Source organism: Lobosporangium transversale (assembly GCF_002105155.1).
Source record: "Lobosporangium transversale strain NRRL 3116 chromosome Unknown BCR41scaffold_2, whole genome shotgun sequence".
NCBI classification, from domain to species: Eukaryota; Fungi; Mortierellomycota; class Mortierellomycetes; order Mortierellales; family Mortierellaceae; genus Lobosporangium; species Lobosporangium transversale.
The window spans coordinates 1,607,765-1,625,617 of NW_019028980.1; the positions used below are offsets into that span (position 1 = coordinate 1,607,765).

Genomic DNA, 17,853 nt, shown 5'->3' on the forward strand with positions numbered 1-17,853 from the left:
TTTTTTTTTTTTTTTTTTTTTATATATAATTTTTTGAGGGGAGTATCCAGGCCATTTCCAGTAATACATGGCCTTGCTTATTGCTCTTTGGATACTCTTGTTGTTTCGTACCCACACATGAACATTGAAGAGGTCAAGATGAAGGTAGTTGAGGTTACTGGATCATATATAAACGTTCTATGTACTCTGCTAGGATTGCTGCTGTCATACTTGAACGTTCGCCTCCATGACGAGGTCGACGAGGCACCATTATCTTTATTGGTTGATCCCGAAGTCGAAGCTGCTGAGGTTTTGGTGGCGTCATGCTTGACGCCACTGTTGTTGCCACCAATATTGTTGATTGTATTTGGTTCAGCCTTCTTAACAGCAACATGATGAGAAACGAACCCTGAGGCGGCAACAAAGTGCGATACCGCAATAGCTGACGATGGAGCAGTCGTTGTTGCTGTTACTACTTTTGTGCTCGAGCTTGTCATGGTATAGTGGTTGTCTTCTATTTCCTCTTGTCCTTGTGTCTTTTCGTTTCGCTGTTTCTTTGACACTTGAATATCATGCTGCAAAGGGCTGCCGGAAGGCTCTTTGCGCTTCCCTGTGGAATATGATACCGTAGTAGTTGATGATGAGGTAGTCAGCGTTGTTATTGTAGTGCTTGTCGTGTTATATTGGTTATCTTCTATTTCTTCTTCTCCCTGTGTCTTTTCATTTCGTTGTCTCTTTGAGCTTTGAATGTCACGCAGAGTAGGGCTGCCAGAGGGTTCTTTGCGTTTACCAATGGTATGCATTTTTTTTTTCTGAATGAACTATTGGGAATTCAGTTGGTAGAGAAAGGAAAAGTTGAAGAAGTGTTCAGGTTGTTGAAAGCTAAAATCAAGCCTTAAATAGGCATATTTTGTCACGTGAAGCCAATAGTTACGCGCGACGCGTCTATCTTGCCCATGTGTGGGCAGTCATTTTATGGTTTAACATGTCAACTACTCGTAGCATTTCTCTTAAGCCCGAGTCTTGTCTTGGCAAGTGCGCCACCAAATTGGAACATGTGCACTCAATAACATCATCGGCTTTGTTCAGGTATTCCTTCCTACAGTCACTGAATGGATGCCTCCATTTTGACAATTCGATCGCAACGTGCATCTTCAGTCAATGAACATTTCTGAATTAGTCGAATTAGTCGAAGCCATGAGCATCTTTCTTGGCAAAAAAAAGAAAAATAAAAATCTCGAAATTGCGTACGGGTCTGCAAGGATTTTCATGTTGTCTTGCTCAAGCATGTATAGGAGAGCATTGAGCTAAAGTATGGGTAAGAAGAGGATCTAATAGGTCCTGGAGGAAGTACCATACTGTCTCGACCAAAGTTTATCATTGCAAAGATGCGATCATCTTCAAACTATACAAACCACCGCACCATCAAGTGTGCTCATCTACTTTTTGACTCAATTTACTCGCTCAGTCAGGGCCTACAGTTCGGTCATACCAGTTAAATATTTCTATAAAGATGGAGGCTCGTATTTTCCCTTGGGTTAGAGTTTTTGGGAGTATCCTAGATCAGCACCTTGCGCGCCACAAACACGGCAGTCCAGGGCAATGAAGTTGGTCTGTTCTTCCTGGTTTGTACGAGAGTCAAGGCCTTGGCTTCGAGTGACATAAGTATCTCCATCATATTCTGAATGTGATCAGTAGCTTTCGCAGATTCGAGTCAGTTATTACAAAGGTGCAGAGAAAAAAATGTTACCCAATTCGTATTCAACAGTGCATTGTTGGAGAATACTAGTTTGAGCACAAGGTTGTAGAGACGAGATAGCAGGCCTAATAGCTAGAGGGGCAGCAAGGGAGGCAAAGATGACATTGGCTGCAGAATGGGGTCGTTACAATATCGATGGTGTTTCCATGTCTGAAGGGTTCAGTTCTGAAAGGTGTTGATTAAGCAACGCATTTCCTTTTTCACAAGATCAAAATGGTCTGTACTCAAAACGACAGGAGTTCAAGTGACCAGTTTGACTTGATGACTGGGATCAGAGGCAAGTCCTGGCCGCAGGCTGAACGATGGCTTTGAAGGACGTTTTGTGGTAATTATTCTTCATACACATACTTTACACCTTTTTTATTTTTTATTTTTATTTTTTATTTTTTGGCATATTCCTCAAAAGTAAAAGTATTCAAAAACTTACGCCGGGATCCTTAAGCTGAGCTGAGCACAGCAAAGAGCGAATTTGCGTTGTCAGGTAATATGAATACAGTCGTAGCCGGTGACTCCCGTTCCGCGGTGTAAGCTTTTTTTTTGTCTATGTTAATAACCTAGACGATCTTTTATTCCTCTTTCTATAGTAGAGTAGTCTGTGCTACAGTTCTAATAAGTTGATGCAAAGCGGAGTAAACCCAAGCAACCCTAAAAATAAAAAATAAAAAACTTAATATAGTTGAAAACGTTGCCTTGTTAACTCATTGCCTTGAATACTCGTACAAGCCTTGGAAGTCTTCTATTTTCAACCCAACAAGTTTTTTTTTTATTTCTTATTTATTAATAAGTGGTTCTCTAATACGATTGTGCAAATTATTAGAAATAGGTTCGTATTGGTCGCTCTTGGCCACCAACACCCACTCTTTTCGGTCTCTCTTTGTCCAATATAGGCAGATTTTAGTGAAGTGACATCCCGCAGTAGATATTCTCCTTCGCAATGCTCTGCTATAGCTGGAGGACACACTTCTTGAAGCCATCGATACTAATATCTTTCTTGATATTTGGATTAAAAACCAACGCCGCCATGGCTGCTTGGTTGTTACAAGCAAGCTTTATTTAAACCAAACTATTTTCTTTAATCACTCCCAGAGCTCTTTCAACCATCAAATCAGTCAAGTATCCCAAAAACGATCCAAAGTTGGTCAAACAGTCCAGAGTGTGGCTAACAGCATCAGTATCCCTTCTTTGACGCTTAAGGCTGTCTTATTTTTTTTTTGGCTAAAACTGCGTTTGTCTTGAGTGCTTCTGAGATTGCCAGAGCTGCTTCATCCCCAACTGCGTTGCCACCCAAGTTCAAAGTCATCAGAGTTGTATTGACCTTGAGTGCCTCTGACAGTGCCAAGGTTCCTTTCTTTCCAATTGAGTTGTAACTCAAGTCCAAAGTCATCAAACTACTGGTGACCTTGAGCGCTTCTGACAGTGCCAGAGCTCCTTCATCCTCAATTGAGTTGTAACTCAAGTCCAAAGACATCAAACTACTGGTGACCTTGAGCGCCTCTGACAGTGCCAGAGCTCCTTCATCCCTAATTGAGTTTTCACTCAAGTCCAAAGACATCAAACTACTGGTGACCTTGAGCGCCTCTGACAGTGCCAGAGCTCCTTCATCCCTAATTGAGTTTTCACTCAAGTCCAAAGTCATCAAACTCCTGTTAACCTTGAGCGCCTCTGACAAGGCCAGAGCTCCTTCACCCTCAATTGAGTTAGCACTCAAGTCCAAAGTGTTCAATCCGGAGTTAGCCTTGAGCGCTTCTGATAATGCCAGGGATCCTTCATCCCAAATTAAGTTGTTGCTCAAATCCAAAGTCCTCAAACTATTATTAACTTTGAGCGCCTCTGATAGCACCCGAGCTCCTTCATCCCCAATTGAGTTGCGCCACAAGTCCAAAACCATCAAATCAGTGTTAACCTTGAGCGCCCCTGACAACGCCAGAGCTCCTTCATCTCCAATTGAGTTCTCCCACAAGCCCAAAGTTATCAAACTAGTGTTAACCTTGAGCGCTTCTGACAATGCCAGAGCTCCATCATTCCCAATTAAGTTGCTCCACAAGTCCAAATTCGACAAAGCTGTATTGGCCTTGAGCGCTACTGACAGTGCCAGAGCTCCTTCATCCCCAATTGAGTTGCTACCCAACCTCAAAGAGGTCAAACTACTGTTAATCTTGAGCGCCTCCGACAGTGCCAGAGCTCCTTTATCCCCAACTGAGTTGTCACTCAAGTCCAAAATCGCTAGAGTTGTATTGGTCTTGAGCGCCTCTGACAGTGTCAGGACTTCTTTATCAAAAATTGGGTTGTCGGTCAAGTCCAAAGTCGTCAATGCCGTGTTAGTCTTGAGTAAATTTACAAGCCCTTGTAATTCGCTGGCTCCAATCGATCGAGCCTTCACCCCAAAGGTTAGCTTATGAAGGTGCGCCAGTTTTGCAGGTCGTAAACTGAGAAGTTTCATGAGATCCTGAGATAGAGTAATATGGATTGTTTTCATGTTACTGAGCTCTATGATGCGAATATGCTTTTCATATTGCGCGGATATTGAAGAGTCCTTTATACCAGCATTCCTTTGAGTGCGTGTAAGCCCAAGTCGAAGAATCTTCACGCTCGACACCGCCAAAGCATTCTCAAATGCTTCAAGATCAGTCTCAGTCCAATCCCAGCCAAATGTGATATCCAACTCGTAAACTCGTATTGACCTGCTTAGTGCATCGAAAAGACCTTTAGCTCTCTCTCTGGACCTGAGTGTGATAGTTACTTTACCAAGGTGCCCGTTATATTTGCCACTATTCACTTCCACTGCACTTACAAATGCCTTCTGTTCTTTATCTTCATACATCGAGCAACAGTGGTCGAGACAAACCCATTTGGCACGCCCTGTTTCGCTCATGATCCTGTACAAGTTCCCAAATTGCCTGTCTTCATCATTGGTTCGAAGGGATGTCCACACATTTTGGAAATCTGATCCTTTCAGTCCATCATAGCCATCGATTGTAGCAATGTTGCTCAGGCCTGGATCCTTCTTAGAGAGTGCTTCCATATAGTCGATTGAACAATCGATACCAGCATCCATCAAATCTGGGGATGGTGCCAGAGATGTAGACGAGGTCATTCCTAACTTGAGCCACTTTAAAAGGATAAACATGTGCTTTCCGTACTTGCGGAAGAATTCTGTGCTGCTTCGGATCTCATACCCATCATGTTTGATGATATGGAGTGGCTTCTGACTATTCTTGCTTGTCATTGCAGTGTGATCTCCACATTCACATAGGAAATGAACACGAATTTTGTTCTTCAAGACATTCATTGGATCCCACTTGGTGTGATCGACAGGTAAAATGATAAACAGTCGAGGAATTACGTATTCGTGAAGCTCAGTATTCTGAGTGAGGATAGCGTCAACATGCTGTTGGAGCAAGGCAGGTTTGTCGAGGCTTTGATGTTGTATTATGTCATCCTTCTCCTTAGCTTCCACTTGCATTTTAGCCATCTTATCTTGAAGTTCAAACATCTCGCTGTCCTTCTCTTTGGTTTCCAATACCAGATTAAGCATCTTGTCATCCTTCTCTTTGGCCTCCAAGAGCACATCTGCAACCTTCTCAAGGTTAGAGTTGATCACCTCGATATATGCATTGTTGCGTGTAGTAAGGAACGAATTGAAAGAGTGAATCAAGTTTGATAATGGTAAAAGAGTATCCTGAGAGGCCTGCTTTGACGACTTTCTCAATGTAGGCAAATGGATGAGGGCGCTGTGATTGCTGTTGTTATTGCAGCTGCAATTAGTATTATCGATGTTGGTATTTGTGCTGGTGTTGGTGTTGATACTGGTGTTGCTGGTGTTGGCGTTGCTAGCTCCGGTGCTGCTGCTGCTACTGTCGCTGCTGCTTAGCTGCGGCGCTTCTGTTATGACATCCAGGATCTTGTAAGGATAGAATCCAATGCATGGTGGCTCGACTCTAACAAGAAGACAGATATATGCCAGATTGAGCTTCATTTATTTTCAAAAGATGATTGATAAAGCGTACCATAATCAGTAGCATACCTGTTCCCATTAGGGTCTATGAGGAATGGAATAGGAAGTTCCTCCAGCTTGAATCGCTGTGCATCTGGAAACACATCCCGAATGTCTTGCAGACTCACATGGCAGGCTGAGTTGCCATTGCTTGCGAAGGTAGAAGCAATTCTGACACAAACTTTCTCAATTATGCCAGCCCTTCGGAATTGTTGGTATTGATGCTCTGTCATGTCGGTAGTACTTGGATGAATGAGGACAGAATGATAGGTTTTTCTCTTTTCCTCTTTGAGGGACACACGCACTGTCCTTCATTTTTTTTTTTTTTTTTTTTTTACTGTAACGACATGTACTTGGTGTGTCAAATTTGTCTTGCATCTGATAAACAACCGATGCACTTGATCACGCCAAGACTTGAAGAAAATAAAGATTTTTTTTGTTCAATTTATTACATGTGATTACTGCGAGTTAAGTTAAATTTTGATTCCCATCTTTACTATGGAACCTCTCAAAGCAATTTCTCTTTTTGTTTATGCAAAGAGGAGTATTGCAATCGTTACAAATTCAAGCTGTTCGGTTGTTGGCGCGGCCTTCATTACCTCGAGAGATAAATCTGCAACATGCACAATAGGGCCTCTTCTTATTAGGAGACTCTGCTGGTATGGGAAAATGGAATCCGGGGAGAAACCATCGCCAGTGAATTGGTCCTCGTGGCTGGCAGAAATAGTTACGTCTAATCCTTCATCGACTACAGCGAAATCCGGTTCAAAGAAAGATGGACAATACTCTTCCCAATCATCATAAACAGTTGAGCAATCATCATCATTGACGAGGTCGTGAATGTTCATAGTTTGAGCGGCTGGTAGATATGTGCGTAAGCGGGAAAAGTGAAAAAAAAAAAATACAGAATGCTGCACATATTTGGTTTTACATATTTTTAACATTAACTGAATGAATGAACGTTACTTGAAGGAACATTACAATGTCTACACCGAAATTAACTTTAGCACGGCCAATTATTGGCTGAACCTTATTTTGGGACATGGTGGGCGACATTAGATTGCCCATGTCATTAAGATCATCATGGTGAAATCTGCTCACTCTACGTTTTCTAGTTCCTGAGATCAACCTGTTCAAAATTAGCTTAAGAAAGGGGGGGGGGTGTAGCATAGTATACAAACCGCTTAATTTATACTTAAGTAAAATTTACCTTGACCTTTGTCTGAAGGCTAGGTGAGTGTGGCCTTTGTTGGGAGTGAAAGTGCCCTCGAATAATAGCACATCATTTGTGATCAGGGATGACAGCTTCCTGTAGTCCTGTAGAGATATCCAGATATTTCTGACTGTTTTTCCTTGTACCTTGGTGAATTCATTTTAATTTTTAGCTAACTATAAGAAAAATTAGCTAAACAAAATGATAAAGTCAGCTAAAAATATATGATTCTCGCTGGAAGTAAGCCACCTTTCTTTAACCCACAAATAACATTTAAAAAAAAAAAAAACATCTGTCTCTACTTCACTTTTCAATTCCTTTCACTTTTTTTTTCTTCAAGAATGTCATGAATAAATGTACATACTAATGTATTTAATAGTCTGAATCTTGGAAACATTGAGTACAGACTCTGATATCGATTGAATCTATTTGTAATTGGTTAGCTAATGTTGCTAAATTCATTGGATCTAAAAAAAAAGATAAGGTACGTTTAAAGGTTTTAGCGGTTCGATTTAGATATATAAAAGAAGAGGCATTTTTTTTTTCTTTTGCTATGATGTATCAAACGATTAGTCTTTATGACGTCTCTTCGGAGCCATGGATCCAACTTACCCATTACCTGAGCAAACCAAAAAATGAAAAATGAAAAAAAAAAAAAGAAACCACATTATTTCTTCTTTTGACACGAATTATCAAAATTGATGGCCATGTTATAAAGAAACTAAACAGCGTCAATTGTATTTCTTTTGTTTATTTTATTATTATTATTATTATTATTATTATTTTTTTTTTTTTTTTTTTTTTTTTTTAAAAAGTAGGATTATCCGTTTAATTCAACAAGAGAAAATATAGTCCATTCACCGTCTGCAAAATCAGATAGAGTATAATGATCATAATAAATCTTAATAGTCAGTTATTCCTCCGGCCATGAGTTTTTTTAATCTTTACGTGTTTTTTCTAAAAAAGAAAAAAAAAAAAAAAAAAAATCAGGATTGAAAAAGGGTAATGTAGGTGATTATAAACGAATTGGCTGTCAACGGATAATATGTATTAAAATAAAGGACGAAGTGGAACTTATTCCCATTGTGATATTCCCGAGTTTCTTTTTTTAGTTTTGTTTTTTCGACGCGAATATGAACAAGGTGATAATGAGGTAAATGGATTAAATCGAATAATGACAAAATGGTATAATGAAGCTACCTTGGGTTTCCAAGGAAAAGAAATGTGATTGAAAAGATGAGGAAGGGACAATAAAGAACGGATGCTATCCATATTATTCATCGGAACTCGTATGACCCAAACGAACGTTCAGTGACATGGTCAAGTTCAAGTTTTTGGAATCTAAAATGGCAGTAAAGTGAATTAGTAGAGATTAGTGACGACTTGTTTAGGATTGTCATTCCCGTAAGAGATAGAAAAAAATAAAAATAAAAATAAAAATAAAAAAAATGAAGACTTACTTCTCACTTGACTGATGGTAATAATAGCCTTTGATTTTGCCCGTAATCTTTTGATAACAAATATAGTAAAAGCCCGCAAAACTTGCGCCTTGAACACCTTCAATACGGTGATCCGGTACCAAGAAATGTTCCTTCCATCTCATAAAAACCACATCTCTGTTATTGAAATCGTATTTGAAATCCCGTTCCATGTCCCTTAAATTGACTACGCCCTCGAACGATGAAAACTGCGTCTATTAGTGGGAAATAATAATAATAACAAAAAATGAATATTTGTCTTTGCGCGGTTTAAATAGACCTTAAAACGGTTGTTATCCCGATGCGATGTTTGAGATGTTGTTACTGTTGCTGTAGTTGTTGTGGTTGCTGTGGCTGCTGTTTGCTACTTACCCAGTGCTCCTCATCTGTTTCTTCTGTTGCATCCCACTTCTTTGTCAAGAACGAAAACTCGGGCCCAATAATCTCTGCATCAAAAAAGGTTGTCAGCTTTGGGTAATCAGGCGTCAGGTTCTTGATGAGTAAGTATCCACTCAGTGTAGACTGATTTAGATCAACGTGCTATTGTATACAAAGATGACAAGAAAAGGCAGCGAGAGGTTTTTTAAAAAAAATAATAATAATAATAATAATAAAATAAAAAAAAAAATCTTTTAGCCATCCTTTCCCTGAGTATTATCAAAATGCTTGTAGAGATTTGCCAAACATCGGTTCGTTGCTTCATTTCATACCTTGATATCGACAATGACGCTGTAACTGTGTGAACCTGAGGTTTGCTCGCCTTGAAACCTACTTCCTGGGTATAGATGGCATACCCTGGATGGTATCATCCGAACAAATTCAAAAGGATCTCGTTTACGCTGTCGTCTTTGCTGTAGCTGTAGTTGCTGCAGTTCTTTCCGTCTCTGCTGCAATATTAGCAGCTGTTTCTGTTTCATCAAGATCTGTTGTTTCAATTGCACACAATATGGAGCGTTGGAAACATCGTGAAGAGGACACGTTAAGAGATGTCCATGGAAATGAACTGATGTACCATAATAATGATTATCTTGAGAATCTTGAAAGACATCCCTATTGTCGTGGTTATTGCTATTGCCGTTGTCTTCTGAAGTGGGACAGGTACAGATCACTTCGAGCGCAATGTCAGTTGTGTCTGTAGTGGTGGCGGTGATGGATGCGGTGTCCACAGGATCCGCAGTGGTAACCTGAGCAAAGACGGGCATGGTGGTTGGTGGTTATATTGATAAATTTAATAAAACAGCACTCTTTGGGTCATACGAGCATATAAATGGTCGAGTACGTAAATCAGAGGAGAGGGGGCTGTGCTGTAATGAGGACGTGCGGGTATAAGATGCGATATGCGCTGTTAGAATATATTTGTAATATTGTAATATCGTAATATTGTCATATGAAATGGGCGATGACAATAGAATCAAGAAAAACCAGGGTTGTGTGCAAAGAGAGAGTCAAGAGAAGAGTGTTAACAGAACTGGAGGTGAAAAAAGAAACCCTTTTAGTTGAATGTGGATGAATGAATGAATAAATGAATGAACGAATGTGAATTTGAATGTGAGAGTGAGTTTGATTTTGAAATGGGGTTAATAAAGGTTATTTTATGTTTTGTCAGACAAACAAGCTGTCTAATCAGATGTAAATGCAAATGCAAGTTAGTTGTGGCTGCTGTGGTGCTGTGGTGTGTGTGACAAAATAACATTACACTCTTTATCCTATTCAATTCATTCAATTCTATTCCATTTGAGTGGTCAGTACACCAGCTGACCTCTCTATTCATAACAGACCAACCACAGCCCGCTCTTCCCGACTGCTTCCCACGCCCATTCTGCATTGTGCATTCATATGGAAACATGTAGACTCTTACATAGACATCTGCATCTGGAAGAAATATCCCTCCTACTTTTTGAACTTTGAAGCATCGGAAAACGTTTTTTTTTTTTTTTTTTCCCCTTTTTCCTTTTTCCTCCTTCCTCGATCGAGTCTAAAAAAGTAGATGAACATTTGATGGTTTGAAGGTGATCGCATCCTTGCAGTGATAAACGTTGGTTGGGATGGTATGATATTTCTTCCGGAATCTATTAGACCCTCTTCTTACTCATAGTTGAGCTTAATGCTCTCCTATACATGCTTGAGCAAGACTACATAAAAGTCCCTCCAGACTCGTACGCAATTTCGAGATTTTTCTTTTTCTTTTTCTTTTTTTTTTTTTCTTTTTCGCCAACAGGAATGCTCATATCTTCGAAAAAGGGATAGTAATGTATTACAGTGGTAAAGTGGTGAACAGAACCGAAACCCAAGGGGGTTATAGCTGATCTTCGCCCGACTTCAAAGCAGATTCTTTAAGATTATTGATTTTCCCATACCTGGATATCATCAACGGGGTCCAAGTCTAAACTGTCCAGTAAAGGTAGTCCTAGGAAGAATGTTTTTGAGAGAATGAATGGGAAGCAAGAGATTCAAGCAGTGCTGACAATTGACATAGGAAAGCGGATTAGCAGACTCATTAATACTCTTACAAGTTTCATTTGGAAGATGGCGGATCAAGCCTGGCCGAATTGAAACCGTAGAAGGAAGAGGTTGAATCACCGTGTAGCAATAAGTTTAGAGAGACAAAAAGATAATTTTATTATAGTTACTAAAACAACTCTTTTCCTAGGCTTAACACTGTATACTGTCATATTAAGCACTTTGAGTAATTTTGTTTCTTTTTTTTCACAACACAAAACAATCATACGAAACGAGAGATTTTTTTTCTTTTATTATATATATTTTTTTGAGGGGAATGTCCGGGATCTTTCCAGTTATACATGGCCTTGCTTATTGCTCTTTGGATACTCTTGTCGTTCTGTACTCGGACATGAACATTGAAGACGTTGATGTAGGTGTTTGCATGATTGCTGCTGCCGCCATTGCTGTTTCTGTTATTATTTCTGCTTGAGGTTTAGGGCTACAATCCTTAGTTGCATTCGGATCCTTACTTTCTCTTTTGGATGTTTCCTGCCCACGAGGTCGGGGCTTTGCACTGATCAAAGCTGTAGAGTCCTTTACTGCATCAGTCTGGATAGCGCAGCCAGGTTGTGAAGCAGTGGATTTAACTGATGTCGATGATATCACTATTGATAATAAGGTTGTCGATGTTGTATCGTAAGAATCTATATGGACAACAGTCGTACCATTACGATCCGATTTTGCAGTTGCCTCGCTATCTTTTGCCTGGGACCCAAAGTATGGTTCAGATCCCCATATTGATCCCCATATTGTTTCCAATCTTGTACTGGACCAGGTATAAATGCTCTGTGCATTCTGTTGGGATTACCGTAGCTACACTTGAATGATCGCATCCATGACGAGGACGACGACGCATCACTAGCTGTATTGGCATTTGGCAACGGTGGAGACACTTGATCCAGAAGTAGAAGCTGTCGAGGTTTGGTGGCGTCATCCTTGGCGCCACTGTTGTTGCCACCAATTGTTGTGATTAGCAGCCATTTATAGGGTTTTTACTATCGCTAAGACTTTTACCCCTTTTTATTTAACGAAGATCCCTGGATTATAATAATGACATCTTTCTTTCGTTCTCGTTCTTGTTGCTTATTATGATCCTGGTATATTTCACCAATATTGTTGTTGAATGGATTCGGTTGGGTCTTTTCGACAGTAGCGTGACGAGGGACAAGTCCTGACGTGGTAACGGAATGTGATGCCATAATAGTTGACGATAGGGTGGTCATCATTACTGATGTAGCTGCATTTGTGCTCGAGCTTGCCATGCTATACTGGTTATCTTCTATCCCTTCTTGTCCTTGTGTCTTTTCATTTCGTTGTCTCTTTGGCACTTGTATATATGCTTAGTAGAATTGTCAGAGGGTTTTTGCGTTTTCCGATGGAATGCATTTTTCTTTCTGAATGAACAATTGGCCATTCAGTTGTTTGGAAAAGGAAAAGGTGAGGTGTTCAGTTAGTTGGGAAAGGAAAGAGTAAAGTTTTCAGTTGGTTGGTAAAGTGTTCAGTTGGTTGGAAGAAAAAAAAAAAAAAAAAAAGTAGAAGGAAAAGAAAAAAGTAAAAAACAAGCGCTAAATAGGCTGGTTAGGTCACGTGAAATCAAAGTTCACGCGACGCGCCTATCTTGCCTCAACAACATCATCGGCCTTGTTCAGGCGTTTTTTCCTACAATCACTGAATGGATGCTTCCATTTTGACAATTCCATCGCAACGTGCATCTTCAGTCAATGAACATTTTTGAATTACTCGAATTAGTCGAAGCCATGAGCATTTTTCTTGGCAAAAGAAAAGAGAAATAAGAATCTCGAAATTGCGTACGGGTCTGCAAGGATTTTCATGTTGTCTTGCTCAAGCATGTATAGGAGAGCATTGAGCTAAGTAGGTAAGAAGAGGATCTAATAGGTCCTGGAGGAAGTACCATACTGTCCCGACCAAAGTTTATCATTGCAAGGATGCGATCATCTTCAAACCATACAAACCACCGCACCATCAAGTGTATTCATCGACTTTTTTGACTCAGTTTACTCACTCAGTCAAGGCCTACAGTTCGGTCATACCAGTTAAATATTTCTATAAAGATGGAGGCTCGTATTTTCCCTTGGGTTAGAGTTTTTGGGAGTATCCTAGATCAGCACCTTGCGCGCCACAAACACGGCAGTCCAGGGCAATGAAGTTGGTCTGTTCTTCCTGGTTTGTACGAGAGGCAAGGCCTTGGCTTCGAGTGACATAAGTATCTCCATCATATTCTGAATGTGATCAGTAGCTTTCGCAGATTCGAGTCAGTTATTACAAAGGTGCAGAGAAAAAAATGTTACCCAATTCGTATTCAACAGTGCATTGTTGGAGAATACTAGTTTGAGCACAAGGTTGTAGAGACGAGATAGCAGGCCTAATAGCTAGAGGGGCAGCAAGGGAGGCAAAGATGACATTGGCTGCAGAATGGGGTCGTTACAATATCGATGGTGTTTCCATGTCTGAAGGGTTCAGTTCTGAAAGGTGTTGATTAAGCAACGCATTTCCTTTTTCACAAGATCAAAATGGTCTGTACTCAAAACGACAGGAGTTCAAGTGACCAGTTTGACTTGATGACTGGGATCAGAGGCAAGTCCTGGCCGCAGGCTGAACGATGGCTTTGAAGGACGTTTTGTGGTAATTATTCTTCATACACATACTTTACACCTTTTTTATTTTTTATTTTTATTTTTTATTTTTTGGCATATTCCTCAAAAGTAAAAGTATTCAAAAACTTACGCCGGGATCCTTAAGCTGAGCTGAGCACAGCAAAGAGCGAATTTGCGTTGTCAGGTAATATGAATACAGTCGTAGCCGGTGACTCCCGTTCCGCGGTGTAAGCTTTTTTTTTGTCTATGTTAATAACCTAGACGATCTTTTATTCCTCTTTCTATAGTAGAGTAGTCTGTGCTACAGTTCTAATAAGTTGATGCAAAGCGGAGTAAACCCAAGCAACCCTAAAAATAAAAAATAAAAAACTTAATATAGTTGAAAACGTTGCCTTGTTAACTCATTGCCTTGAATACTCGTACAAGCCTTGGAAGTCTTCTATTTTCAACCCAACAAGTTTTTTTTTTATTTCTTATTTATTAATAAGTGGTTCTCTAATACGATTGTGCAAATTATTAGAAATAGGTTCGTATTGGTCGCTCTTGGCCACCAACACCCACTCTTTTCGGTCTCTCTTTGTCCAATATAGGCAGATTTTAGTGAAGTGACATCCCGCAGTAGATATTCTCCTTCGCAATGCTCTGCTATAGCTGGAGGACACACTTCTTGAAGCCATCGATACTAATATCTTTCTTGATATTTGGATTAAAAACCAACGCCGCCATGGCTGCTTGGTTGTTACAAGCAAGCTTTATTTAAACCAAACTATTTTCTTTAATCACTCCCAGAGCTCTTTCAACCATCAAATCAGTCAAGTATCCCAAAAACGATCCAAAGTTGGTCAAACAGTCCAGAGTGTGGCTAACAGCATCAGTATCCCTTCTTTGACGCTTAAGGCTGTCTTACTTATTTGGCTAAAACTGCGTTTGTCTTGAGGGCTTCTGAGATTGCCAGAGCTGCTTTATCCCTAAATGCGTTGCCATCCAAGTTCAAAGTCGTCAGAGTTGTATTGACCTTGAGTGCCTCTGACAGTGCCAAGGTTCCTTTCTTTCCAATTGAGTTGTCACTCAAGTCCAAAGTCATCAAATTACTGGTGACCTTGAGCGCCTCTGACAGTGCCAGAGCTCCTTCATCCTCAATTGAGTTGTAACTCAAGTCCAAAGACATCAAACTACTGGTGACCTTGAGCGCCTCTGACAGTGCCAGAGCTCCTTCATCCTCAATTGAGTTGTCACTCAAGTCCAAAGTTATCAAACTAGTGTTAACCTTGAGCGCTTCTGACAATGCCAGAGCTCCTTCATCCTCAATTGAGTTGTAACTCAAGTTCAAAGTCATCAAACTACTGTTGACCTTGAGCGCCTCTGACAGTGCCAGAGCTCCTTTATCCCCAATTGAGTTGCTACCCAGCGTCAAAGAGGTCAAGCTACTGTTAACCTTAAGTGCCTCCGACAGTGACAGAGCTCCTTTATCCCCAATTGAGTTGTCACTCAAGTCCAAAATCGCTAGAGTTATATTGGTCTTGAGCGCCTCTGACAGTGTCAGGACTTCTTTATCAAAAATTGAGTTGTTGGTCAAGTCCAAAGTCGTTAATGCCGTGTTAGTCTTGAGTGAATTTACAAGCCCTTGTAATTCGCTGGCTCCAATCGATCGAGCCTTCACCCCAAAGGTTAGCTTATGAAGGTGCGCCAGTTTTGCAGGCCCTAAACCGAGAAGTTTCATGAGATCCTGAGATAGAGTAATATGGATTGTTTTCATGTTACTGAGCTCTATGATGCGAATAAGCCTCTCATATCGCGCGGGTATTGAAGAATCTTTTGTACCGGCATTCCTTTGAGTTCGTGCAAGCCCAAGTCGAAGATTCGATACACTCGACACCGCTAAAGCATTCTCAAATGCTTCAAGATCAATCTCAGTCCAATCCCAGCCAAATGTGATATCCAACTCGTAAACTCGTCTTGACCTGCTTAGTGCATCGAAAAGACCTTTAGCTCTCTTTCTGGACCTGAGTGTGATAGTTACTTTACCAAGGTGCCCGTTATATTTGCCACTATTCACTTCCACTGCACTTACAAATGCCTTCTGTTCTTTTTCTTCATACATCGAGCAACAGTGATCGAGACAAACCCATTTGGCACGCCCTGTTTCGCTCATGATCCTGTACAAGTTCCCAAATTGCCTGTCTTCATCATTGGTTCGAAGGGATGTCCACACATTTTGGAAATCTGATCCTTTCAGTCCATCATAGTCATCGATTGTAGCAATGTTGCTCAAGCCTGGATCCTCCTTAGAGAGTGCTTCCATATAGTCGATTGAACAATCGATACCAGCATCCGTCAAATCTGGGGATGGTGCCAGAGTTGCAGACGAAGACATTCTCAGCTTGAGCCACTGTAAGAGGATGAACATGTGCTTTCCGTACTTGCGGAAGAATTCTGTGCTGCTTCGGATCTCATATCCATCATGTTTGGTGATATGGAGTGGCTTCTGACTATTCTTGCTTGTCATTGCAGTGTGATCTCCACATTCACATAGGAAATGAACACGAATTTTGTTCTTCAAGACATTCGTTGGATCCCACTTGGTGTGATCGACAGGTAGAATGATAAACAGTCGAGGAATTACGTATTCGTGGAGCTCAACGTTCTGCTTAAGGATAGCATGGACATGCTTTTGAAGGGTAGCAAGCTTGTCAGGGCCTTGATGTTGTATTATGTCATCCTTCTCCTTAGCTTCCAATTGTAGTTTAAACATCTTCTCTTGTAGTTTAAACATCTCGCTGTCCTTCTCTTTGGTTTCCAATACCAGATTAAGCATCTTGTCTTTCAGTTTATGCAGCTCGCTGTCCTTTTCTTTGGTTTCCAACAGCAGATTAGCCACCTTGTCATCCTTCTCTTTGGCCTCCAAGAGCACATCTGCAACCTTCTCAAGGTTAGAGCTGATCACCTCGATATATGCATTGTTGCGTGTAGTAAGGAGCGAATTGAAAGATTGAATCAAGTTTGATAATGGTAAAAGAGTATCCTGAGAGGCCTGCTTTGACGACTTTCTCAATGTAGGCAAGTGGATGACGGTGTTGTGATTGCTGTTGTTATTGCAGCTACAGTTGGTATTGTCAGTGCTATTTGTGCTAGTGTTGGCGTCAATGCTGGTGTTGCTGGTGTTGGCGTTGCTAGCTTCGGTGCTGCTGCTGCTACTGTCGCTGCTGCTTAGCTGCGGCGCTTCTGTAATGACATCCAGGATCTTGTAAGGATAGAATCCAATGCATGGTGGCTCGACTCTAACAAGAAGACAGATATATGCCAGATTGAGCTTCATTTATTTTCCAAAGATGATCGATAAAGCGCACCATAATCAGTAACATACCTGTTCCCATTAGGGTCTATGAGGAATGGAATAGGAAGTTCCTCCAGCTTGAATCGCTGTGCATCTGGAAACACATCCCGAATGTCTTGCAGACTCACATGGCAGGCTGAGTTGCCATTGCTTGCGAAGGTACTTTCTCAATTATGCCAGCCCTTCGGAATTGTTGGTATTGGTGCTCTGTCATGTCGGTAGCACTTGGATGAATGAGGACAGAATGAAAGGTTTTCTCATTTCTCTTTTGAGTAACGCATTAATCCTATTTCTTAAAATCTTGGCCACTTGCGCGCGTGACAAGTGAGAAAATTCAGTGTATTTCTTCCAAAGCTCCTTTTGCAGATGCCTTTCACTTGACTCCTGCAACCCACTTGGCTTGAATAGATTGCTGCGTTGTATCTATTTAACAATTGATCTTGTTTGCCCCACTGGTCACATTCCCATTCAAGGCTTTGTACCGTCTATTTGCGACAAATGACAGAAGGTGAGGTGACCATGACGCCTTCCCTGACGATGAGTGGATATATGAAATGCACACCATGAGCTATTGAAATGAACAGCATAGTCGTGTTCAGCACATTACACTTGAGAGATCAGTCAATGATGTATCTTTGCCGTCTTCTCTCTTAGCTTCCCAGAGCACAGATTCCAAGCTAACAGGCTGAGAAGTGGATCTGGATGCATTTGTCTTCTTGATCACGTTCATATCTTTGTTCCAAGAGTAGTAGAGTTAGCAACCCCAAAAATAAATATGAGTCTCGGCCTTGAAGGAGCATTTGACCTCTTTTATGGGAGCTGTGGACCTTAGTTGAATGAGTAAATTAGATGACCACATATGACGGTGCCATGGCCTGTATGGTTTTGAAGGCGATCGCATCCTGAGGACGACAGACATTCATCAAGATGGCATGGTACTTCTTCTGGAAGCGTCTGTCAATTGGAACTTCCTGCCAAA

General features: G+C 40.8%; 5 protein-coding genes across 5 annotated transcripts; 1 reads left to right on the top strand and 4 right to left on the bottom strand.

Moving 5' to 3' along the window:
- Nucleotides 1–99: 99 nt before the first annotated feature.
- BCR41DRAFT_345456 (hypothetical protein) lies at nucleotides 100–375 on the top strand (the record flags this gene model as incomplete). The annotated part of the gene is made up of 1 exon (XM_022022721.1): nucleotides 100–375. Exon 1 carries the CDS (start codon nucleotides 118–120, stop codon nucleotides 373–375), a length of 258 nt encoding a protein of 85 aa, XP_021886205.1. The 5' UTR covers nucleotides 100–117.
- A 2,378-nt stretch (nucleotides 376–2,753) lies between these two features.
- On the bottom strand, nucleotides 2,754–6,053 carry BCR41DRAFT_345458 (hypothetical protein). Its single transcript, XM_022022722.1, has 2 exons — nucleotides 5,763–6,053; nucleotides 2,754–5,676 (listed from the first exon to the last, which is right to left on the bottom strand). The coding sequence occupies exons 1-2, from the start codon at nucleotides 5,963–5,965 to the stop codon at nucleotides 2,928–2,930; spliced, it is 2,952 nt and encodes a 983-aa protein (XP_021886206.1). The 5' UTR covers nucleotides 5,966–6,053; the 3' UTR covers nucleotides 2,754–2,927.
- Nucleotides 6,054–8,222: 2,169 nt separating this feature from the next.
- BCR41DRAFT_298464 (vacuolar import/degradation protein Vid24) lies at nucleotides 8,223–9,232 on the bottom strand (the record flags this gene model as incomplete). The annotated part of the gene is made up of 4 exons (XM_022020493.1): nucleotides 8,223–8,286; nucleotides 8,406–8,638; nucleotides 8,796–8,963; nucleotides 9,134–9,232. 4 exons carry the CDS (start codon nucleotides 9,230–9,232, stop codon nucleotides 8,223–8,225), a joined length of 564 nt encoding a protein of 187 aa, XP_021886207.1.
- A 2,002-nt stretch (nucleotides 9,233–11,234) lies between these two features.
- BCR41DRAFT_391990 (hypothetical protein) lies at nucleotides 11,235–12,187 on the bottom strand (the record flags this gene model as incomplete). The annotated part of the gene is made up of 3 exons (XM_022028401.1): nucleotides 11,235–11,623; nucleotides 11,734–11,870; nucleotides 11,940–12,187. 3 exons carry the CDS (start codon nucleotides 12,185–12,187, stop codon nucleotides 11,235–11,237), a joined length of 774 nt encoding a protein of 257 aa, XP_021886208.1.
- Nucleotides 12,188–14,447: 2,260 nt separating this feature from the next.
- Nucleotides 14,448–17,088, bottom strand: BCR41DRAFT_391991 (hypothetical protein; the record flags this gene model as incomplete). The annotated part of the gene is made up of 2 exons (XM_022028402.1): nucleotides 14,448–16,818; nucleotides 17,003–17,088. 2 exons carry the CDS (start codon nucleotides 17,086–17,088, stop codon nucleotides 14,448–14,450), a joined length of 2,457 nt encoding a protein of 818 aa, XP_021886209.1.
- Between the last annotated feature and the right edge of the window lie 765 nt (nucleotides 17,089–17,853).

Bases quoted from the DNA above. Each gene is read 5' to 3' on its own strand.
- BCR41DRAFT_345458 (XM_022022722.1), bottom strand. From the start codon at position 5,965: ATGACAGAGCATCAATACCAACAATTCCGAAGGGCTGGCATAATTGAG. The intron at 5,677-5,762 runs GTATGCTACTGA...TCTTCTTGTTAG, and splicing joins ATAGACCCTAATGGGAACAG to AGTCGAGCCACCATGCATTG.